Consider the following 25,278-nt stretch of genomic DNA (forward strand, 5'->3'; position numbering starts at 1 on the left):
TTTCATATGAAGAAAGACTGGATAGACTTGGCTTGTACTCGCTAGAATTTAGAAGATTGAAGGGGGATCTTATAGAAACTTACAAAATTCTTAAGGGGTTGGACAGGCTAGATGCAGGAAGATTGTTCCCGATGTTGGGGAAGTCCAGAACAAGGGGTCACAGTTTAAGTTTAAGGTTAAGGGGGAAATCTTTGAGGACCGAGATGAGGAAAACATTTTTCACACAGAGAGTGGTGAATCTCTGGAATTCTCTGCCACAGAAGGTAATTGAGGCCAGTTCAATGGCTATATTCAAGAGGGAGTTAGATGTGGCCCTTGTGGCTAAATGGATCAGGGGGTATGGAGAGAAGGCAGGTACAGGATACTGAGTTGGATGATCAGCCATTCTGTATTTATGCACTTTCCCGACACAAAATGCAGGAGTAACTCAGCGGGACCGGCAGCATCTCTGGAAAGAAGGAATGGATGATGTTTTAGTCTGAAGAAGGGTCTCGACCCGAAACGTCACCCATTCGACCCGAAACGTCACCCTGTCCCACTTGATCGTCATTTACGCGACAGGCCGGTGGTGCGTGAAGATTTAGTGCAGCACGAAATCGCGGTGCGCTGTGCGATACCGCGAGCAACTCCACACTCCTTCACGCCACACCATGCGCCCGTCCCACGCTACCAGGTCACGTAAATGGCGCGCAAATGACGGCCAAGTGGGACAGGCCCTTAAGGCAGCAACTCTAACGCTGCGCCACTTTGTCACCGTCACAAACCAGTGAGATCATGGACTAAAATTATTGGTCAAGTTTACAATGTAGTACTTGCCGCTTCTTATTGAGCTGTGGGGTTGCAAGTTTACAATTAGTCATTTTTCTAGGTTGAATTTAGGTTACTCCTTGCATTTTGTTTTGAATTTGAAACCCCCAAACAACAATTGTGCTGCCAAAAAGGTTGACCTGTTCAATTTTGCTAGTTTTTCAACCCAACAGTGAAAAAACATTGTAAATGGAATAGGAATACTTTATTGTCACATGTGACAAGGCACAGTGAAATTCTTTGCTTTCATACGCAACGTATACAAATAGCGGCCACCTGCAGCGCTGACAACGTTACAAAGCACGCCAGCTCCTCCTTTTGTTCTCCCCCCTCTCCCCTTATAGTGGTCACTCTCACATGTTGTTCTGCTGTCAGATGCTGTTCCATTGGTTTGGTTGAGGGTGGTTGAAAGTTACATCACAGGAGGTGGGTTCTGAGGACACAGAGACAATGCAGTCTGGTACCATGTTGACAAACCCAAAGGGGTCATGAATACGGAGATGATCTGCGAGGCCTCTCACCCTATAATCCGTAGGCCAGTGTCATAAGACTTTCAATTGTTCCATTCTAAATCTGTCGTCCATTCATTAGGTCCATTCATTTGAAACTAGATAATCGCCACAACCGACACACCAAATCACAACATGTTCGTATGACATTACAAAAATATGTCAGCATCATTGCCCTCTCTCTGACTGGTAGCACAAAGGCGGAAAGACTGGGACTTTGGTAAGAGCATGCGTTTGCATTAAAATCGTTATTTCTAGAAAGAAAATGTAGGCCACAAACAAGCAGCCCTTGACATCGACATACAGATGGTGGGTGTTTCAGATTATATACCATCTTTGGAAATGAAGTTAAATTAAATTCCTTATAACTTTTATGTAATATATTACATGCATGAAATAGTAGCTGCCCATTCAATCCACCATTTCAATCCGCCAATTAACCCACAAAATCGCACGTCTCCAGAATGTTCCTTCCCACAGATTAATTTGATCTGCAGATTGCTACTTTTCAGTCACCTCTAATTGCTAGCACCACTCAAGAAACTGGAACATTTTAGAAAATCACCATAAATCATAAACTGGGTATTCAAATGACGTCACGCGCTCCAGACGGCTGTGCGGATGCATGTTGACGCGAGCGTCAGTCACTACCTGCTTGTCGTGTAAATGACGGCCAAGTGGGATAGGCCCTTTACAGTACCAGACACATGGGTTCGTTCCTGACTATGGGTGCTTGTCTGTACAGTGTTTGCATGTTCTCCCCGTGACCTGCATGGGTTTTCTCCAGGTGCTCCAGTTTTCTCCCACACTCCAAAGATGTAGAGGTTAGGTTAATTAGCTTTGGTAAAAATGTCGCTAGTGTATAGGATGCTTGTTGGTTATGGTATCTCTAAAATATTAAGTGACCCAATCAGTATCCCTCTACTGATAGTCTCCTCTAACTGGCGGAATCTGTCCTCACCCTCAGCAACTTATCTTTTGACTCCTCTCACAATGAGTCTGAAGAAGGGTCCCAGCCCAAAACATCATCTATCCAGGTTCTCCAGAGATGCTGCCTGAGCTGCTGAGTTACTCCAGCACTTTGGGTCTTTCTTTGTAAACCAGCATCTGCAGTTCCTTGTGTCTTGGAGTTACTTTGGAACTTTGTATTTCGGCACCTGCAGTTCCTTGGGTCCAAGTCAAGTCAAGAGAGTTTATTGTCATGTGTCCCTGACAGGACAATGACATTCTTGCTTTGATGGTCTTCGTCCATGGTTGGGAGTTTCTCACACATGGGGGATAGAGGGGGGGGGGGAAAAGCTGCATTATTTTGCTGAATGCTTGGAGTCTTTAACCCAGAGCAGAGGCGTCGTGAACCAGAGGACATAGGTTTATGGTGAAGGAGGAATGATTTAATAGGAACCTGAGGGGCATTTATTTTACACAAAAGTGTGGTAGGTATGTGGAACGAACTGCCAGAGGAGGTAGTTGAGGCAGGTACTATCACAACGTTAAGAAACATTTAGACAGGTACATGGATAGGACAGCTTTGGAAGAAATGGGACTAGTGTAATTGGGGCATGTTAGTCGGCGTGGGTAAACTGGACCGAGGGGCTTGTTTCCACATTGTATGACTATTAGAAAGTGGAACAGGTATATGGGTGTGGAGTGTGTGTGGGGGGGTCGGGAAAGTGCATAAATACAGAAGATGTTTGAATGGAGCTTAGGGTTATAGTTTTAGAGTACATCCTCTCTCTCCCCTGCCTGCATTGTTCCCAGCTTGTGTTGGTGTGTGAGAGGGAGGCGGGATTTCCAGCCACCCGGTTCCCTCCCCCTCCTGCGCCGCGCAAACATATGCAACCTCCACCGGCGGGCACAAAAGAGGCGCTTTGATTTTTGTTTGAAATACACATATTATTGTTGCACTGGCTTTTTAACCAAAACACACAAAAAACCCCAGAAAGAACGAGGCGCCCCGGGACTGCAAAGGGGTAAGTTTGGGAAAGGAGTGAAAGTTTGGTGAAGACTGGGTTGAGCACGGAGTTTGCGCGCTCGCCCTGCCGATCCGATGTTGGGTGTTTGTTTGGGAGAGTTTTTGTGATGCGAGGATCGGGGGAGGGAGAGTGATCCACGATGATTTATTTGGGCGGGGGGAGATCTGGTCTCCAAAAGCCACGAGTGACCCTCACTCCCTCCCCCAAGGGTTAAAGATTCCCCCTCCTCTTGTTTCCATAACTTTTTGTATTCGTTTTAAAGTTTCCCTACAGTAAGTTAGTTGTGGGTGGTGGAGGTGGGGGAGCGGCTGCAGGGCGCTCAGTCACAGAAACTCACCGTCCCAAATAAAAACACCCGCAAGGGCAGTAGGTGGGGGGGAGGTGGGGGGGGGGTATCTCCGGCCGCCGGCGGCGCTCCCTTACTCCCTGGTGGTTCTGGTGGGGAGGAAGCGCCGCGGGTGTGGGAGGCAGGAGGCAGGAGGGAGCCGCTGGTTACACAGTGTGGTGTGGGAGGCAGGAGGGAGCCGCTGTTGGGGAGGGGGTGGAAGGGTCCCCGTGTTTTTTTTGGCGTGGAGAAGGAGGGAGCGCTCCCCTCAAACACTCAGTGCAAGGCGTGATGCCGTCGCCTCCACTAAACGCCCTTTCCTTCCCTCCCCTCAATCAGCACCCATACTCCGCTCCCTCCGTCCCCCCTCAACCCCTTTCACACCTCGGCTCTCACTCCACCTTTAGTGCCTCCACCGACACTCCCTCAGCCTCTCCTCTCTACGGACACCGCCAACTCCTCCTTTAGTCCCTCTTCCCCACCCCCCCACCCCCCCTGACTGCAGACTCCCTCCCCCTCCCTTCTTCAATCTCCTCTCCACGCCAGCCCACCCCCCTCTCCAGACATCCCCCTCCCCACTCACTGCCAGATCCTGCCCCTCCCCCTCCCCACTGGCCTCTCGCTCCCTCCGCCTCGCCTATTAGCCCTCCTTGCCCCCTCCCCGCTGGGCCCTTCACCCCCCACCAGACCCTCTTCACATCCCCTCTCCCCACCCCTCTGGTGTCAGAGATTATGGGGAGAAGGCAGGAGAATGGGGTTGGGAAGGAGAGATAGATCAGCCATGGTTGAATGGCAGAGTAGGCTTGATGGGCCGAATGGCTTAATTCTACTCCTATCCCTTATGGCCAGTTCAGGTAAGGAGGGTGCAGGGAACATTGCTCCAGTGACTGAGGCTCATATCACCAGGAGTCACTTTCTCTAGTCTAGACATGATTGAGTGACAGAGCTGACTCGATGGGCTGAATGGCCTAATTCTGCTTATGATAAGTCGCAGCCGGTCAGGACTGTGATGAAAATAATTTTTTGTCCACACGATAACTACATCAGAGGCTACTGAATATTTGGCGCTCGTTAAAGACAGAAATTGGTGCATTATAAAAGGAATTGAGGCATTTGGGGATCGGGCAGGTTTGGGGTGGGAGATCATCACGGTCTCTTTGAAAGACGGATGAGGTTTGAGAGTGTGAGTGACTGACCCTTCCAGATTTTTCCTCTTGTGCACCCACCCTGGTGCCTCTCCTGCCCCTTCTCGCCTGTCCACACTTGTGTGTTCTTTGTGTATCTTGTACCACGTGCCTGTGCACTAGGGTCAGGTAGGTAGGAATGTGTGCCTGGAATCTGCTAATCCCTGTTTGCACTTCAGATGGCACTCTGCAGTAGGGGCCAGAGGCAGGGAACGGGGTCATTCGCTGTTTGCGTCTGAATATCATTTGACGGATGTTGAAAACTGTAGGATAATATCACATGCAATAACTCCCTAACTAACGCAGTTCATATGTCCCTAAAGCACAACTATGTTCAATTTAAGACAAGAAACGGCAGATGCTGGAATCTTGAGCAAAACCCAAAGTGCTGGTGAAACTCTGGGTTTCAAGGCATCTGGTCAGGGAATGGACAGGTGATGTTTAGGGTCGGGACCCTTCAGAATGACCTAATAGGTTCCTCACTTTTGTGTCTTGTTTATGTTCAATTTAAAATGTGTGACATGCGTTGAAATGGAATGTTTTATTTTACTTGTGCATTTTTGATTGCAACCTTCGACCCGAAGCGTTAACTCTGTTTCTCTTCGCACGGCCTGACCTGCTGAGTGTTTCCAACTTTTTCTCTTTTATTTTAGATTTTCAGCATCTGTGGGTTGTGAACAAAAAATCATATGCTGTTTACGAATTTTCAGGGTCCTTTTTAAAATTGATCTTTCCTTCCACTCCCTCCAGAGCAGCTTGGCAGTCCCAGGCACTGATAGCTCCACCTGAGAAAGATGAAGCAATCCGGTTACGTTGCAGTATTCGTAGTTGCTGCAGTACTCCTCAGTTGGATCACCTGCACCCGTGCATGCAACAAGGCTCTGTGTGCGAGTGATGTAAGCAAGTGCCTCATTCAGGTAGGTTGCTTGTTGAATCACTAAGCCGAAGGTTGATGGTAATTGGTATAAACTCTCCTCATCTTCAATTTTGAATTTAGTTTATTGTCACGTGTATCAAGGTGCAGGGAAAAGCTTTTGTTGCTTGCTAACCGATCAGTGGGAAGACAATACATGATTACAATCGAGCCATCTACAGTGGACAGATACACGATAAAGGAAATAATGTTTACTACAGGATAAAACCAGTAAAGTCCAATCAAAGGAACACAAAAATGCTGGAGAAACTCAGCGGTTGCAGCAGCGTCTATGGAGCAAAGGAAATAGGCAACATTTCGGGCCGAAACCCTTCATCAGTCTGAAGAAGTCTCCAGCATTTTTGTGTTCCTTCGATTTTCCAGCATCTGCAGTTCCTTCTTAAACACAAAGTCCAATCAAAGATCGTCCTAGGGTCTTCAATGAGGTAGATAGTAGCTCAGGACTCCTCTGTTGTTAGTAATAGGATGGTTCAATTACCTGATAACAACTGGGAAGAAACTGTCCCTGAATCTGGACATGTGTGTTTTCTCACTTCTATACCTCTTGCCTGATGGGAATGGAAGGGTGATTGGATTGTGTGGTGGTCTGGGCTGTGTTCACAATCCTCTGCAATTCCTTGCGGTCTTGGATGAAGCTGTTCCCAAACCATGCTGTGATACATCCCAATAAAATGTTTTCTGTGGAACATTAATCCAGTTGAGTATGTTCTGGGCTCTCCACTCAAATTTCTATTTCATAATCAAAATAAACAAATGTTTTTTGCAGCTTGTGTTAGCATCAGGCATTCTCCACTATATTAATATGGGTCAAATGCAATGTTAAAATATCATATTTTCTGACCCATTTTCGTGGCTGAGCCTCAGAATATCCCCATGTTGAATTAATTTGGTTCCATTGCACTGTTTGAAGAACAGAGCGGTATCGTTGGTGTCCTGGTTCACATTTATCTCTGAACCATCATCACCAAGGCAGATGATCTACCAGCTTCATTGAAAAGCACAAAGTGCTGGAGGAACTCAGCAGGTCAAGCAGCATCTGGGGATGGAAATGGACATGGCATTTAGGGTGGGCACTTTTCTTCAGACTAAAGGGTGAAGGTTCAGTCTGAAGAAGTGTCCTGACTTGTCTCGCCGTCTGTCCATTCCCTCCACGGATGCTGCCTAACCCATTGAGTTTGTCCAGCATTTTGTGTTTTGCTCAAGATTCCTGCGTCTGCAGTCTCTTGTCCCCAACTCTGCACCACTTGTCTGCCACAACAGTGGCTACGTGTACAATACACTAAACTCGCGTTGTTACGGACCTCTTTACAACGAATATTGGTCATAGTGGACGAACCTTCTGACCTTTAGCTGGTCTGGGGCTGCCGACGCCACCCCCATCCTGCACCGCCTCCCATGCCACTTCCAGGCCGTGCCTGCCACCGCCGACCCTTATCTGTAGTCCAGCGGGCCGTGACCATCGACTCCGTTGATCCTCGCCTCTCCTCCAGCTGCCGGCAGCCCAGGGCCGTCAACTCACCTGGAGTGTGAGTCTGAAGAAGAAAGAAGAGTATCGACACGAAACATCATTTATCCATGTTCTCCAGAGATGCTGCCTGACCCACTGAGTTACTCCAGCTCTTTGTGTCCTTTAGTGTACTAACCTGCATCTGCAGTGCTTTGTTTCTCCTACTTATACAATGATACTCTATTTCTTGGTCATTCCTCACTTTGTTTTAGCAGACAATGGACATCAGCAATAATGGATACCCCACCTCCCACCTCATTCCCACCCTCATGGTCCATTATAATAAGGGTTTACTGTACTTCACGGGATGAGAAGCAGTTTGTGTGGTCCCGAGGATGTGAACAGTGCAATTGTAATGCTTTGCGAGCAGGCTGAGCCCAACAGTATGAGGACTGAGCAGAAATTCCTGTTGTGCAAATCTAAACATCACATGTGAGGAATCACAGCTGACCCTAATCATGTAACATGTTGCAGCCAAGATGCACAGCTTCCAATGGACGGGGATGTGGAGGGAATGAAGTATTTCTATTTCATAATCTGGAACTGAAACAAATGTTTTGTTTTTTTTTGCAGCTTGTGCTAACATCAGGCATTCTCCACCATATTAATTTGGGTCAAATGCAAAGTTAAAACATTGTCTTCTCTGTCCCAGTTTTGTGATTGAACCTCAGAATAGCCCGTATGTTGAATTAATTTGGAAGTTTTAGCGAAATGTCTGTGGTCTTCTCCACCTTTCCTTGTGTTGGTACACGCTCAGCTGTGTGAGCCTCCAGTGTTGTATAGCCAGGCCCAGCAGGAAATTAATATACAAACTCAATTAACTTTGGAAATTTGGGAACTATGAATGGCTTGGAAGCCAGCTTTCACATGAAGTAGTAGAAACAAAGGAAATGCAGGTGCTGGTTTACTAAGGAAAGAAGCAAAGTGCTGGAGTAATTCAGCAGGTCAGGCAAGCAATCCTGGAGAACATGGATTGGTGATGCTTCTGTGTAAGATGTAATCTACGGGGCAAGCATGTGAGATGTTTCAGGTAGTGGAGCAGGAGGAAACATATTTTAGTTTTAATTTAGTTTAAGGACATGGCGGGGAAACAGGCCCTGCCCCAGCCCTCATCTCCCCTTTTCTCCATAACCCTTAATTCCCCACGTTTTCAACACTTTATCCACTTGCTCTTTAAGTAATCCAGACGCCACAACTCTCCTGGGTAAATAATTCACTACCCTCTGCGAGGAAAAAAATCTGTTTTAATTGACTGTCCCCTTACTCTAGTCTACAACCATGTTCCCTTGATCACGACCCTTCCATTAATGGAAACATATTGACATCTATTCTGTCATAGTTATACAGCGCAGAATCAGGCCCTTCGGCCCATCCTGACTGCTAACAAAGATGCCCCATCTACACCAGTGTCACCAGCCTGCGGTCAGCCCATATCAATCAAAACCTTGACCGAATATGTACCTATTCAAGTGCCCTTCAAATTGTGATATAGTACCTGCCTCAATCTCCTACCTCCTCAGGCAGCTGCTTCCATTCATCCACCACCCGCTCTGTGAAAACGCTCCAGGTTCCTAGTCTAAAAGCTTTTCACTGTACCTCGGTACATGAGACAATAAACTAAACTATCAAATCTCACCCTAAACCCATGTCCTCAGGTTGTCGTCGACTCTACCCTGGGGAAAAAGACTGCGCATTCGCCTTTGGAATAGACTGTCTGAGTCACGAGTCGAGTGTCAGGCATGCAAACAACATAGCCTGTCATGCCCTTTTGGGGTCTTGTGTATTTCAATGAGATCACCCCTTATTCGTCTAATCCCCAAAGAACACAGATAGATACATTTTAGCTTCTCGTGATGGTTCAATCCTCTCTTCTCTGAAATTAACCTGCTGAATCTCTTGGACTGCCTCCAGTGCTATTATATCCATTATACTATTGGGTGGCATGGTGGCTCAGCGGGAGTCGCTGCCTTACAGCACTAGAGACTTGGGTTCATAAGTTAGAGGAGTAGAATTGGGTCATTCGGCCCATTGAGTGTACTCCCCCATTCAATCGTGGCTGATCTCTGCCACCTCTCTGACCTCTGATCATTTTCCTGCCTTCTCCCATAACCCTTGACATCCGTTCTAATCAAGAATATATCTATCTCTGCCATAAGAAATATCCACTGACATAGCCACCACAGCCCTCTGTGGCAATGAATTCCACAGATACACAGATGTTCCTCCTCACCTCCTTTTTAAAGAGCGCCCTTTAATTCTGAGGCTATGACCTCTGGTCCTAGACTCTCCCACCAGTGGAAACAACCTTTCCACATCCTCCTGCACAATTCTTTCCACATTCACTCTATCTCTGCCTTTCATTATTATGTAAGTTTCAATGATGTCCCCCCTCAATCTTCTAAACTCCAGCGAGTAGAGGCCCAGTGCTGTCAAACGCTCATCACATGCTAACCCACTCATTCCTGGAATCATTCTTGTAAACCTTCTCTGGACCCTCTAGGGTTCAATCCTGACTCCGGGTGCTGTCTGTACGGAGTTTGTATGTTCTCCGCATGACCACATGGGTTTTCCCTGGGTGCTCCAATGCCTCACACATTCCAAAGACATACAGCCTTAAATCGGTAAAAATTGGAAATTGTCTCAAGTGAAGAAGGATCTCGACCCAAAACGTCACCCATTCCTTCTCTCCAGAGATGCAGCATGTCCCACTGAGTTACTCCAGCATTTTGTGTCTTTTTGTGTGACAGTGTTCCAATATCCTCATCGCAACAAGCCCTCCCATCTATTGTAGTGTCATCCACAAACCTGGAAGCGGTGAGGAGGGATCGGGGTGTTATTTTTGAGTTGGAAAAAGGATCACAAGTCATTGATATGTTCAAGTTCACATTTGTTGCCACATGCACCAATTGAGGTACTGTAGAATTTGATTTACCATGTAGCCACACAATCAAAAAGAGCACAATACACAATAGAATACAACATGAACATCCACCACAGTGGAATCAACATTCTTCACTGTGGTGGAAGGCAATAACGTTCAGTTAGTCCTCCTTTGTTCATCCGTGGTCGGGGCCATGAACCCTCCGCAGTCGCCGCTATGGACGGCCCGATGTACAGGCCCTCTCGTCGGGATGCTCGAAACTCCGATATCGGGACGGACGGACGGACACTTCTTGGCTTGGAGTTCCCGAATCAGCCACTTCCGACCGGAGACGATGTTATAGGCCGCAGACCGGTGGTCGGAGCTCTTCTCCGGCGAGGGATCCCAGACTCTGCAATGGAATGTCCACTCCGCGCCCGCGGCTAGAAGCTCCGCAGCCCACGGCTTCAGGATATTATCAGTGTTGACCATGATAGTTTCATCTGCCCGCTCGTGATCCATGTTCAATTCTTTGCAAATTCATGTGCTTATTTAAATCGCTTCCTGTCTGCTTTCATCGCTTCCCTGGCAGTGTATTCCAGGCACCTGCCATTCTCATGTGGAAAAAAAACTAGCCATGCACATCTCCTTTAAATCCTCCCCCTTTCAGTTTAAAGCTATGCCCTTTGGTACTCTCAAATTTGACATTTCCACTCTGAGAAAAAGACTGACCACCTACCATCTCTACCTTCTAAGGTAGACAATAATAGCAGCATCTATGGAACGATGGAATAGGTGACGTTTCGGGTCGAGACCCTTCTTCAGACTGAAGTGGGGGGGAGACAATAGGCTGTGGAAGAGCTGGGGAGGGGAAGGAGGGAGAAAACAAGGACTACCTGCGATTGGAGAAGTCAATGTTCATACATTGAAGTTGATGTAAACTGCCCAAGCAAAATATGGTGTGCTGCTCCTCCAATTTGCGGTGGGACTCACTCTGGCCATGGAGGAGGCCCGGGACAGAAAGGTCGGATTCAGAATGGGAGGGGGAGTTCAAGTGCTGGGCCACCGGGAGATCAGGTTACTTAGTGCAAACCGAGCGGAGGTGTTGGGCGAAGTGATAGCCAAGCCTACGCTTGGTCTCACCGATGTAGAGTAGCTGACACCTAGAACAGCGGGTGCAATAGACGAGGTTGGAGGAGGTGCAGGTGAACCTCTGCCTCACCTGGAAAGACTGCTTGGGTCCTTGGATGGAGTCGAGGGGGGAGGTAAAGCAACAAGTGTAGCATTTCCTGCGGTTGCAATAGAAAGTACCGGGGAGGTGGTGGTTTGGGTGGGATGGGAAGAATTGTTCTACCTATCCTCCCCTCTCTCTCCAACAGTCTTGTGAAAACAATTAAAGTGTGTCCAACCTCCTCCTAGCTAAGAACAAGACTGCTGGAAGAACTGTGGGGTGGCACAATGGTGCGCGCTTTAGCTGCCGCTGCTCTCCCTTCACATTGTTTATTTTGATTTTTTGATTTTGTGTCTTTGGAGCGATTTCTATCTTTAATTTGTGTATTGATGATGTCCTTGTTATTTATTTTTCTCCGACTATATGTTTTTTTTCTCTTCTGTTTAATCTTTGTAAGGTGGCCTTGAGATTTGAAAGGCGCCCGAAAATAAAATTTATTATTATTATTATTAGTACAGGTGCATGGTTCCATTGTAGGCAGTCGCAGGTAGATCGGGTGGTCAAAAAAGCTTTTGGCACATTGTTCTTCATCAGCCAGGTATTGAGTATAGACGTTGGGCGGTCATGTTGCTGTTGTATAAGATCATTGTTGGTGAGGCCACATTTAGTATTGTGTACAGTTCTGGGCAACGTGTTATAGGAAAGATGTTGTTAAGCTGGAAAGGGTACAGAGAAGATTTACCAGGATGTTGCCAGGACTAAAGGGTCTGAGCTGTAGGGAGATGTTGAGTAGGCTGGGACTCTATTCCCTGGAGTGCAGAAGGATGAGGAGTAATCTTATAGAGGTGTTTAAGACCATGAGTGGAATAGATCGGGGAGATGCACAGAGTCGCTTGCCCAGAGTAGGTGAATTGAGGACTGGAGGACAGAGGTTTAAGGTGAAGGGGAAAAGATTTAATAGGAATCTGAATATTTCACACAAAGGGTGGTGGGTGTATGGAACAAGCTGCCAGAGGAGATAGTTGAGGCAGGGACTTTCCCAACTTTTAAGAAACAGTTAGACAGATTGTTGGATAAGACGGGTTTGGAAGGATATGGACCAAATTCAGATTCAGATTCAGATTCAATTTTAATTGTCATTCTCAGTGTACAGTACAGAGACAACGAAATGCATTTAGCATCTCCCTGGAAGAGCGACATAGCAAACGATTTGAATAAATAATAATAAGTGTCCGGGGGTGGTGGTGATTGGCAGTCACCGAGGTACGTTGTTGAGTAATGCAGGCAGGTGGGACTAGTGTAGCTGGGACAAGTTGGCTGGTGTGGGAAAGTTAGGTCAAGGGGCTTGTTTCCACACTGTAAACATGACTAACCTAAAAATGTACGTATTTGTAAATTAGCTTCAGTAAATTGTCCCTAGTGTGTCGGATAGTGCTTCTGTACGGAGCTCGCTGGTCGGTGCGGACTCGTTTCCAAGTTGTATCTCTAAACTAAACTCAGCAGGCCACACAGCATCTGCGGAGGGAAATGGATAGGTGTTGTTTCAGGTCGAGACCCTTTTTCAGACCGATTGAGTAGAGGGGTGGGGATAGCTGGTAGAAAGAAGTAAGGGGGAAAAGGTGGCGCAAGAGCTGGCAAGTGACAGGTGAATCGGGTAGAGGGGGTTAGTTTAGTTTAGAGATACAGCACAGAACCGGGCCCTTTAGTCCACCAAGTCCACACCATCCAGTGATCACCTGGTACACTAGCACTATCCTACACGCTAGGGACAATTTCCAAATTTTACTGAAACCAAATTAACCTATAATCCTTTACGTCTATGAAGTGTGAGAAGAAACCGGAGAACCTAGGGAAGACTCATGCGGTCATGGGGAGAACGTAACGTACATGCTCCATACAGACAGCACCCATAGTCAGGATTGAACACCAGGTCTCTGCCACTATGAGGCAGCAACTCTACCGTTATGTCACTGTGCCACCCCTTGTTGATTTGCCCTTTGTCTTCACATACCACCTCCACACTCCGTTACAATTTCCACTTCTCTCCCAACTCTCTCATCTACCAATCAACCACTCTACCTGGATCCACCTATTACTTGCTAACTCTTTCCTGACCCCTTCCTCCCATTTCTTATCTCCCCTTAACTCCATCAGTCTGAAAAAGGGTCCTGACCTGAAACATCAATTGCCCATTTCCCATTGCAGATGCTGCCTGACCTGCTGAGTTCCTCCAGCAGTCTGTTTGCTGCTCAAACATCCAGCTTCTGCAGTCTCTTGTGTCTCTCTTTATAGCTAATATCCTCTAATTCAGGCAACATCCTGGTAAACCTCTTCTGCACCCTCCTAAGCCTCCACATCCTCCCTTCAATAGGTTGACCAGAACCACCCACGCTATTCCAAATGTGGCCCAAACCAAAGCTGAGTGAAATGATCTTATAAGGTCATAAGACGTGGAAGCAGAATTAGGCCATTTGGCCTATCGAGTCTCTCTGCCATTCGATCACCTCTCAACCCCATTCTACTCCCTTCTCTCTGTAACCTTTGAAGCCCTTATGAATCAAAAACCTATCAATCTCCGCTTTAGAAATATCCAATGACTTGACTACAGCCGTCTGTGGCAATGAATTCCCCAGATTCACCACTCTCTGACTAAAGAAATTCCTCCTCATCTCCATTCTAAAGGTACGTCCTTTTATTAAGAGGTTGTGTCCTCTGACTCTGCCGCTAGTGGAAACTTCCACTCCACGCCCATTCAATCCAGGCCTTTCACTGTTCTGTAAGTTTCATTGAAGTTACCCTTCATCCTTCTAAACTCCAGCGAGTACAAGCCCAGAGCCATCAAGCACTCAGCATATGTTATCCCAATCATCCTCGGGATCATTCTCATAAACCTTCTCTGAACCCTCTCCAACACCACCAGCGCATCCCTCCTCAGAAATGGGGACCAAAACTGCTCACAATACTCCCAAGTGCGGTCTAACTAGTGCCTTATACACTCAGAATTACATACCTGCTTTTATACTCTAGTCCTCTAAAAAATGAATGCTAACATTGCATTTGTCTTTCTTACTACCGATTCAATTTGCAAATTAACCTTTTGGGAATCCTGGACCTTCAATTTCTGAATCCACTCCCTACTTCGAAAATAGTCTGCACTTTTATTCGTACTACCAAAATGAGTGAGCGCACACTTTGCTACGCTGTATTCCATCTGCCACTCCTTTGCCCACTCTCCCTACCTGTCCAAGTCCTTCTGCAGACACCCTGCTTCCTCTACCCCACCTGCCACTTCATCTAGCTTTGTATCATCTGCAACCTTGGCCACAGAGCCAGCAATCTGTGCCGGGGACAGAGTTAATCATATCACTGTGGGTTTGAGGTCACATTGAGACGAGATTACATTAGGACGCCAGCTTCCATCCCCTCAAGGGCATGGTGAACCCAGCAGCCTTTTATCACAATCTAGTGGTTTTGTGGTCATCTTTATTTTTTCATTTTGTTGACATTGCAGATGGCTAACTACATTTAAATTGCCTCATTACTAGTCTCATAATTGAACCACCACACTACCATCCGACCCTCTGATACAGGTCATGACGACCCATCCCTTGGATCTTAGAGGGACTTTTAAGGGTTTTAATTTATCTTTTGAAAGATAACAAGATCCTTCTGATCCTCCTCCCATCCTCACACTTGTCTCGCTTTCCCATAACCCACCCCCATCACCGCTTGTGGCCTACAACCCCTCTGTGTGAGCTCTTTTAAGGAATCTCGCCCCCTATGGACTCAAGTCCCACTTGCAGGACAATATAGGCTGAAACCCCTGTGGGTTGTGGAGGCAGTGCCACACTGCCAGCCGTGCTGACTCTTGCATGAAATATTCAGCTGAGGTCTGGTCTGCTGCTGAGGGTGAATGTGAACATGCACTGTGCAGTGCCCTCGGTGCCACCAGATCACTAAGGGCGACCCTGTGGTACAGCTGGTAGAGCTGCTGCATCATAGCACCAGAGACCCAGGTTTGATCGTGACCTCTGGTGCTGGCTGGCTGTGTGGAGCTTGAATGTTCTCCCCAGGACTGTGTGGGCTTCCTCCAGGTGCTTTGGTTTCCTCCCACCTCCCACAAGATGTGTGCGTTTGCAGGTTAATTGGCCTTTGTTTAGTTGCCCCCAGTGTGTGGGAAGTGGATGAGAAAGTGGGATGACATAGAACTAGTGAAAACAGGTGATCGATGGTAGGTGTGGACTGAAAGGCCTGTTTCCATGCTGTATCTCTAAACGAAGAGCATTGTTGATAAATTGCCTGCAATAGAAGCAAGACTCGGATGCTTTGGCCCTTGATATGATTTTCAGCTGGTTGAAGGCAACTTTGTGCATAACAGCAGTGTCTCCACTTCAAAGGCACTTCCTTGGTTGTGAAGTGGTTTGGGCTTTCTGAAAGAGATGCAAAGGGCACATATAAACACTAGCTTTTATACCTAGACTCCGTTCACAGGTAACATTACAACGTGTTTAATCAGGCTTTGATGCATGTTATGGTAAAGAATAATAAATATGCTGGAAAGGTTTTGAGGGATATGGGCCAAGCACAGGTCATTCAGCATCTGCAGAGTGTTTAGTTTAGAGATACAGCGTGGGAATAGTCCGTTCGGCCCATCGAGCCTGCGCTGGCCAGAGATTGCCCCATACACTAGCGCTATCCTACAAACTAGGGACAATTATAATTTTACCAAGCCAATTGGCCTACAAACCTGTACGTCCTTGGGGCATGGGAGGAAACCAGAGCCTCCGGAGAAACCCCATGCAGGTCATGGGGAGAACGTACAACAGCACCTATAACCTACCGAATGGTGAAAGAGGCCTGGATAGAGTAGATGTGGAGAGTGGGTGAGTCTAGGACCAGCGGTCATAGCCTCAGAATTAAAGGATGTTCCTTTGGAAGGAGATGAGGAATTTCTTTAGTTAGAGGGTGGCGCTGACTTTAACATCGCGGAGTCCTGGGATCCTTTGCCGAGGTTCGCCAGTGTTGAATCTCCGCCCGGCTCGGCCTGTGGACTTTGGGAGCTGTGGTCCCGGTAAGAAGCGACCGATTCAGAAACTCCAAGCCGCTGAGAGTGTTCTTCTGTTCCAACGTCGGAGTTCCGATCATCCCGGCCAGAGGGCCTGAACATAGGGTGAACAATGAGGAAAATGACTGAACTTTATTGCCTTCCCTCGGAGTGGGAAACATTGATTCCACTGTGTGGGGATGTCCGTGTTAAAATCTATCGTGTATTGTAACTTTTTATTCGTATGGCTGTGTGGTAACTCAAATCTCACTACCAATTGGTGCATGTGGTAATAAATGTCACTTGAACCGGAATCTGTGGAATTCCTTGCCAGAGAGGGCTCTGGAAGCCAAGTCAATGGATAAGGCAGAGATAGATAGGTTCTTGATTAGTACGGGTGTCAGGGATTATGGGGAGAAGGCAGGAGAATGGGGTGGGGAGGGAAAGATAGATCAGCCATGATTGAATGGCGGAGTAGATTTCGGTGACTTCGGATGATGGGCTGAATGACCTAATTCTTCTACTATCACTTATGAACTTAAGAGCAACCGTGGTCAGGTTTGAACCCATGTCTCTGGTGCTGTAAGGCAGCAACTCTACCGCTGCGCCACCTTGCCACCCAACAACAACATATGGTCCGTTGGTTGGGTCAGGGGGAGGTGCACTTAAGAAGGGAGCTGGATAAGTTTCAGAAAGGGAAGTTAGTGTAGAAATAGCAGGGGCTATGGCAGAAATATTTCAAATGTCATTAGAAATGGGAATAGTGCCGGAGTATTGGCGTACTGCGCATGTTGTTCCATTGTTTAAAAAGGGGTCTAAGAGTAAACCTAGCAATTATAGACCTGTTAGTTTGACGTCAGTGGTGGGGAAATTAATGGAAAGAATACTTAGAGATAATATATATAAGCATCTGGATAAACAGGGTCTGATTAGGAACAGTCAACATGGATTTGTGCCTGGAAGGTCATGTTTAACTAATCTTCTTGAATTTTTTGAAGATGTTACTCGGGAAATTGATGAGGGTAAAGCAGTGGATGTTGTGTATATGGACTTGTGGAATGAGCTTCCAGTGAAGGTGGTGGAGGCAGGTTCGTTTTTATCATTTAAAAATAAATTGGATAGTTATATGGGTGGGAAGGGAATGGAGGGTTATGGTCTGAGTGCTGGTATATGGGACTAGGGGAGATTATGTGTTCGGCACGGACTAGAAGGGTCGAGATGGCCTGTTTCCGTGCTGTAATTGTTATATGGTTATATGGTTAAAGGAAAGAAAATGCAGAGGAGACTGTAAGGAAGGGAGTCTGAGCTATAAGGAGAAGTTGGGCAGGATAGGACTCTGTGGAAACAGGCCCTTTGGCCTAACGTCCATGTCGACCAGCGTTTATTCCCGCACACAATGGACAATTTACAGAAGCCAATTAACTTACAAACCTGCACAACGTTACACCTTGGAGTGCAGGAGTCTGAGGGGTGATCTTATAAAATCGTGAGGGGAATAGAAAGGTTGAATGCACAGAGTCTTCAGAGGAATCAGTACTAGAAGATTTAATAGGAACCAGGGGGGAAACCTTTTCACTCGAGGGGTGGAAGGTATATGGAACAAGCTGCCAGAGGAAGTAGTTGAGGCTGGTTCATTGGCAGCATTTAAAAGTCAGTTGGACAAATACAGGGATAGGAGAGGTTTCGAGGGGAATGGGGCAAAAATGGGAAAATATGACTAGCTTAGATGAGGAATCTTGGTCAGCATGGGTGGGTTGGGCTGAAGGGCCTGTGTCCGTGCTGTATGAGTAGATTGCACCAGAATAAAGATTGAGAATGCAAAAATGTGAACGAACTGCTTCCACGCCGTTCCGTGAATTACTTGTCAAATATACCTCACAGCTGTTGCCTTTGACCAGGCAGCTGGTGCATTGTACAATACACAAACAAAACCATGACTCGCATTACATCTGAGGCACTGCCTGCCATATCTATGAGCCATGACTAATGCTTTAAGTACATGTTGCGTGACTAGTTCACTGAGTGTTTGCCAAATGTTTCAAGACTCTGCTCGAGACATAGGGGTCCAGGTGCCGCCCTCCGAGGACGGAGACGCACATGAAAGACGCTGTATATCGCCCAGACGTGTGGACTGACAAGATAAATCCCCAAAGCCGCAAGCTGCAGCAGCTCCAGGTTTCTGGCGAGATCCCGGAATCCAGGATTAAAACGCTGGCGACCGGCTCAGTTCTGCTGCAGCCACGAATCTCTTTCCCGTGCTAGACTCTCATCACAACTTGGGAGGGAGGCTTTTGCTGTTCGCTGGCCTGTGGAGATTTGGCCTGCAATGAGTCTCGGAACAAAGTAGAGATTTTCTTGCTCATCTGACAGAGCGTGCGAGTGAATAAGATGGATTTTCATTGAACACTGAATCATTGATTGGAAGGGGGAAGTGGTCCACCCGCTGCTGCTTTCCAGCAATCTCAACCCAGTGCAGACTGAGCCTAGAGAGGGTCGCTCAGTAAAACTTCTATCACAGTAACAGCACAAAAGAAGCTGCCTCCCCACCCCACCTACTTCCCTGTCGGTGCCAGCTCTGCACAGCTGGTCTCACTTCCCCCTTCCTCTCTTGCAACTACAGAATATTTTTCCTTCCTTTGCTGTTCCAATTCAAATTTGAAAACCGCAATTGAATCTGCCTTCATCAACTTGTCGTTCAAGCATTCCATCTGCAAACCACTTGATGTGTTTACACGTTGCGAGCTGCTCCCCCCCCCCCCTGCCCCCAACCACTGGTCATTGCCTGTTAATCTTTCCTCTCCAGTCCTCGTCCGTTGCACCAATGAAAGCATTTCTTCCCTGTTGGAGGCCCGTCATAATTTTAAATACCTCTATCATTTTGGGAAGGCATGGTGGTGCAGTGTTAGAGCTATTGCACTACAGCGCCAGAGACCCGGGTTCGATCATGACTACGGGTGCAGCGTGTCCATTCTCCCTATGACCGTGTGGGTTTTCTCCAGGTTCTTCGGTTTCCTCCCACACTCCAAAGGTCATAAGGAATAGAATCCGGCCATTTGGCCCATCAAGTCGACTGCCATTCAATAATGGCTGACCTATCTCTCCCTCCTAACCCCATTCTTCTGCCTTCTTCCCATAACCTCCAACACCTGTACTAATCAAGAATCTCTCTATCTCTGCCTTAAAAATATCCACTGACTTGACCTCCACAGCCTTCTGTGGCAACGAATTCCACAGATTCACCACCCTCTGACTAAAGACATTTCTCCTCGTCTCTTTTGCTAAAAGAACTGCCTTTATTTCTGAGGCTATGACCTCTAGTTCTATACTCTCCCACTGATGGAAATATCCATCATGAAAAGATCTGCAGGTTTGTAGGTTATTTGGCGTAGGTAAAATTGTAAATTGCCCCATGTGTGTAGAATGGTGTATGGGGTGATCGCTGGTCGGCATGGACTCAGTGTGCCGAAGGGCCTGTTTCTGCACCACATCTCCAAAGTCTAATCACTCCTCTGCTTCGAGCCAGTCCCCACACGTGTGTTGCTCGCCCAGAGGGCTTTCTGTGATGGGAAGTGTGCATTAAATCTGCTTGGACTTTCCTGGCTCCATGCTGTCAGAGGGAGCTGTAATGTTACAAAGTTTTAAATTGAACGCTTTAGGATTTTGGCAGGCTCTTGGGCAGGAAGGACGCTGGGAGCTGAAATGTTGGGATTCAGAAAGAGACACTGAATTGAATAATTGACAGATTCAGCATGAAACGGGCCCACCGAGTCCATGCTGGCCATCAATTACCCCATTCAAATTAAATCTTATTCCACTTTCTCATCTACTTACTTCCTACATGCACAGTGGCATAACTGGTAGAGCTGCTGCCTCACAGCGCCAGAGACTCAGGTTCAATCCTGCCCTGGGGTGCTGTCTGGGTGCACAGTTCGCACCTTCTCCCTGTGACTGCTTGGCATTCCTGCGGGTGCTCCGGTTTCCTCCCATATCCTAAAGATTTACTAGTTGGTTAATTGGTCTTTGTAAATTCCATTCATAAGGAGTGGATGCAAGATTGGGATAACTTTGAACTAGTGTCAATGGGTGATTGATGGTCAGCATGGACATAGTGGGCCAAAGGGCCTGTATCCGTGCTCTATCTCAAAGCTAAACGCAAGGGAATAATCTACAGAGGCCATTAACCTACAAACCTGCAAATCTTTGGGATGTGGGTAGAAAATGTAGCACCTGGAGGAATCACAGGGAGAACCTGCAAACTCCACAAAGACAGCACCCGAGGTCAGGATCAATCCTCCGTCTCTGGCATTGGGGGGCAGCAGCTCCACCACCTGCTCCACTGATTGGTAGCAAATAAATATAGCAAATGCTGGAAATACACAGCAGGTTAGTCAGCATCTCTAAAGGGAGAAGACAGTTTAATGCCCCTTACATTTGTGTGCCAGTTTAATGAAGATTGGTTTTCCAGTATTTTGCTCTTATTTATAGTTAAAGCTCATGTTTGTGGAGTTATGGAATAGTATACACGTGAACCTCAGCAAGTGATGCTCTTGAGTAACTACTGGATAGAGTGGCTGGGGAGAGGATGTTTCCACTAGAGAGAGAGTCTAGGATCAGAGGTCATAGCCTCAGAATAAAAGAACGTACCTTTGGGATGGAGATGAGGACGAGTTTCTTTAGTCAGAAGGTGGTGAATCTGTGGATTTCATTGCCACAGACGGCTGTGGAGGCTGTCAATGGATATTTTTAAGGCAGAGATTGATACATTTTTGATTAGTATGGGTGTTATGGGGAGAAGGCAGGAAAGTGGGGTTGAGAGGGAAAGATAGATAAGCCATGGTTGAATGGTGGAGTAGACTAGATGGACCGAATGGCCTAATTCTGCCTCTATAACTCATGAACTTGTAGTGTTCAGGTGACGTTGTCTATTTCAGTCTTCTCTGTCAATCAAGCTGGAAATCTCTGACCTTCCTCTACCCCCCTCCCCACAATGTAGCGCAGAGTTGGAGATAGCTATAGAGTCGTACAGCACGGAAACAGTCCGCTCTGTCTCCCCATGTCCACGCCAACCATCAATTACCCATCCGCTTTAGACTTTACATTTAGATACAGCGCAGAAACAGGCCCTTCAGCCCACCGAGTCTGTGCCGACCAGCGATCACACGGTGCACTAGCAGTATCCTACACACTAGGGACCATTTACAATTTTACCAAAGTAAATTAACCTACAAACCTGTACGTTATAAAGTGCCACAACCTCCGGACTCTTTTATTCCCTGCCCCAGCTAATGAAGATAATGAATCCGTATGCCTTTTTCATCACCTTCTCTACTTGAGCTTCCCATTTCAGGGTGTACTAGACCTGTCCTGGACTGCTCCCTCCCTCCGTTCCTCAGGACTTGGTGTGATGCTCTCATCCATCGTGTAGGCTCTGAATGAGGGCCTCAACCCGAAACTTTACCCTATTCCGTTTGTACAGAGATTCTCCAGCATTTTGTGTCTATTGTTATATCCGATGATCTTGTGTCTGCAAAGGCCTGTATTTCTTCCAAAACCGTTAACTTTTGCGTTGTTTTTGCTGGGCATTTAGCTTTCAACTCATTACAGCATCTGTCACTGATTATCGTCCAGATTTTTCCTTGATTTCATTCTTTTTCCTTAATTCTAAAATCCTCCCACCATCTTCCTCAGTCCACACATGCAACTAGTCTTTCTTCATAATAAAATTTAATGAAACACTTTTTTCTTAGTTTAACATTGGCTTGTTCTAATATATTTGCTCTTTTTGCTACGGTTGGTTTTGCTTTTGTCATTCTCTCCCACGTGACTGCAAGATGACCTCTAATAAACTGTTTCCATATGGGAATTATGTTCATTTGTTTGCAGCCAATGTGTTCCCTTAATGTTCGGATTGTTACTTTAAACCAGCCTGTCCCATCTTGAGGAGGGGCAACTCTCCCTGCCCCCCCCCCACCCACCATCCTAGGTCTGCTGAGAGGGAGGGGAGGGGGAAAGGGAGTTGTGTTGTGGGGTGGCCATGGGTCAAATATTATGGGCAAGTGGGTGTTGGCAAACAGTGACTCTGACTCTTTAATCATGTTGGACGATATAGATGTTCATAAAGAACAAAAAGAAACAGGAAATACATACCGCTGTTATGAGTGTAGAACTGGCCCACACCCCCATAAAGGGAGGTTGCAATTCTATTGTTCCGGGCATTTGTAGGATGGAGTGGTTTGAATAGGTTGGGAACCATTGCTATAAACAGGAAGGTCTATAACCCATGACTGGATACCACTGCGCCATGCATCTAGATTGATTGAAAGATACAGCATGGGAACAGCCCTACAGCCCACCGAGTCCACGCCGACCAAGGAGCATCCCGGTTCACACTGGTACTATGTTATCCTACTTTCGTGTTCTCTCCCTAAGCACCAGGGGCTATTTACAGAGGTCAATTAACCCCTACATACCTCTATAAATCTTTGGGATGTGGTCGGAACCGGAGCACCCAGAGGAAACCCATGCGCCACAAGGAGAATGTGCTAACTTCACACAGACAGCACCCGAGGACAGGATCGAACCCGGTCTCCGGTGCTGTGAGGCAGCAGCTCTACCAGTTGCACCACTGTGCCGCCCTATATGTATTGCTCGACTTTGTTTATGACCAGATCTTTTTGTTTTCTTTTGCTGGCTGTTTGGAACAGTCTTCAATCCAGTAGCCCCTAATAAAACCTGTAGAGCTACAAAGGCCCTTCAACCCAACCCTTCCCTTTTGTCCAGATTGTCTTGAGTGAACTTGTCCCACTTGCCTGCACCTGGTCCATATCCCTCCAAATCTTTCCTGTGCATATACCTGTACAAGTGTCTTTTAAATGTTGTAATAGTGCCGTCTCTACTACTTCCTATGCATTGCAGTTTGTGTAGTTAAAAATAAAAGTTGCCCCTCTGGTGCCTTTAAAATCTGTCCTCTCTCACTTTCAAACTTTGCCCACTAGTTTTTGACTTTTCTACACGGGGTTTAGACCTTATCAAGGCCTCTCATGATTTGATATACTTCTATGATGTCAGAAGTTGGATAGGCACATGGAAAATGGACAGATAATGATCACATGTAGGCCCAGGAGATTAGTTTAACTTGGCGTTATATTCGGCACGGACATCGTGGACCAAACGGCTAGTTCCTGTGCTGCACTTCTCTCTATGTTCTTGTCCCTCCAAGTTAGCAGAATATTATGTTGTTATGCTGTTGCAAGTAGAAATTTTGTTGTTCCATTGTTGGTACATATGACAATTAAACACTTGTGGGAATTACATTTAGCCCAAGGAATAGAGGGCAATATCTACCCTGATATTATTCATCCAACTCAAGTTGTAGCATCTATTGTCCAATGCACAAGTACAGAGATGTACAGGTACAATGAAAATCTCGTGTGCTGCAGCATTGCGGGCAACGCACCAAACATAACTTACACATAAATTCTACAAGATGGTGCAAAGGAAAAGACTGCAAAGAAATAAGATATTAGTGTAAAACACAATTAGAAACGACTCCGTCGTGTTCCGTTGCTGAGGTGGGATAAAGGGCCTGTCCCACTGTACGAGGTAATTTTTTCTTCGGTATTCACCAAGGAGAAGGATATTGAATTATGTGAGGTAAGGGAAACTAGTAGAGTAGCTATGGATACTATGAGGTTCAAAGTAAAAGAAGTACTGACACTTTTGAAAAATATAAAAGTGGATAAGTCTCCAGGTCCTGACAGGATATTCCCTAGGACATTGAGGGAAGTTATTTAGCCGGGGCTAAATGTCATTAGAAACGGGAATAGTCCCCGAGGATTGGCGGTGCAGGCAGGTGGGACTAAGGGGAAAAAAATTTTGTTCGGCACGGACTTGTAGGGCCGAGATGGCCTGTTTCCGTGCTGTAATTGTTATATGGTAATTCAAGAGTTCTCCCAGGTTTTCCTCTGATTCAAACTCGGAGAATGTCCGTAGCAGGTCTTTAGGAGTTCGTGGATGTCTCGTAGAAGCTCGTACGAGTAACGGTAGGTACTCGGGAAATCAGGTAGACTCGTGACGATCTTTCTACACTGAAAAATGTCCACGAGTAAAAAAAATACTCGTGATGAAAAATCTTTTAACTTTTTACTCGTACGAGCTGCTCCGAGACATCCACGAACTCCCCGCTACGGACAATCTCCGAGTTCGAATCAGGGGAAAACAGGAGAACTCTTGAATTACCTCGTACAGTGGGACAGGCCCTTTAGCGTTGTGCAGGTTGGTTCAAGAACATGATGGTTGTAGGAAAGTAGCTGTTCCTGAATTTTGTGTTGTGGGGCTTCAGGTTTCTGTAGCTCCTGCCAAATGGTATCGGTAAGAAGAGGGCACTGCCCAGCTGGAGGGGATACGATATTGGCCTCTTGATGCTGTGCCCATGATGGACCAGGCTGGGTCCACTGCTCTCTGCAGCTTCTTCCGCTCCTGTGTGTTGGAATTGCCATATCAGGTCATGATGCAACCGGTCAGAATACTTTCTTCAGTGCATTGGCACAGCTGGTAATGTTGCTGCCTCACTGTGCCAGAGACCAGGATCAATTCTGACCTCGGTCTGTGGTCTCTCGACAACCACGTGGGTTTTCTCCGGGTGCCTCTGTTTCCTCCCACATTCCAAAGACGTGGGTTTGTAGGTGAATTGGCCTCTGTGAAATTGCCCCAATAATGTAGGGAGTGAATGTGAAAGTGGGATAACTTAGAACCAGTGTGAATGAGTGATGGATGGTCAGCAGGAACTTGGTGGGCTGAAGGCCCTGTTTCCATGCTGTATCTCTAAAGTAAAATTAAGACTTGTTAAAGTATATCGCCATTATTGGGATCATATTCAAAGATGGTACCACAATTCATTCATCCTGTTCCATTAACCATTAGGGTGACACAGCGGTAGAGGTGCTACCTTACAGCGCCAAAGAC

General features: G+C 46.7%; 1 protein-coding gene across 1 annotated transcript in view; it reads left to right on the plus strand.

The window, feature by feature from the left end:
• Nucleotides 1-3,118: 3,118 nt before the first annotated feature.
• twsg1a (twisted gastrulation BMP signaling modulator 1a) overlaps nt 3,119-25,278 on the plus strand; it is a 47,246-nt gene continuing 25,086 nt past the window's right edge. Inside the window, exons 1-2 of the mRNA XM_055633943.1 lie at nt 3,119-3,286; nt 5,549-5,715. Coding sequence (XP_055489918.1) covers nt 5,593-5,715 — 123 coding nt within the window. The 5' untranslated portion in view covers nt 3,119-3,286; nt 5,549-5,592. The remainder of the gene's footprint in view (nt 3,287-5,548; nt 5,716-25,278) is intronic.

This window comes from Leucoraja erinacea, chromosome 4 (assembly GCF_028641065.1).
Source record: "Leucoraja erinacea ecotype New England chromosome 4, Leri_hhj_1, whole genome shotgun sequence".
NCBI classification, from domain to species: domain Eukaryota; kingdom Metazoa; phylum Chordata; class Chondrichthyes; order Rajiformes; family Rajidae; genus Leucoraja; species Leucoraja erinaceus.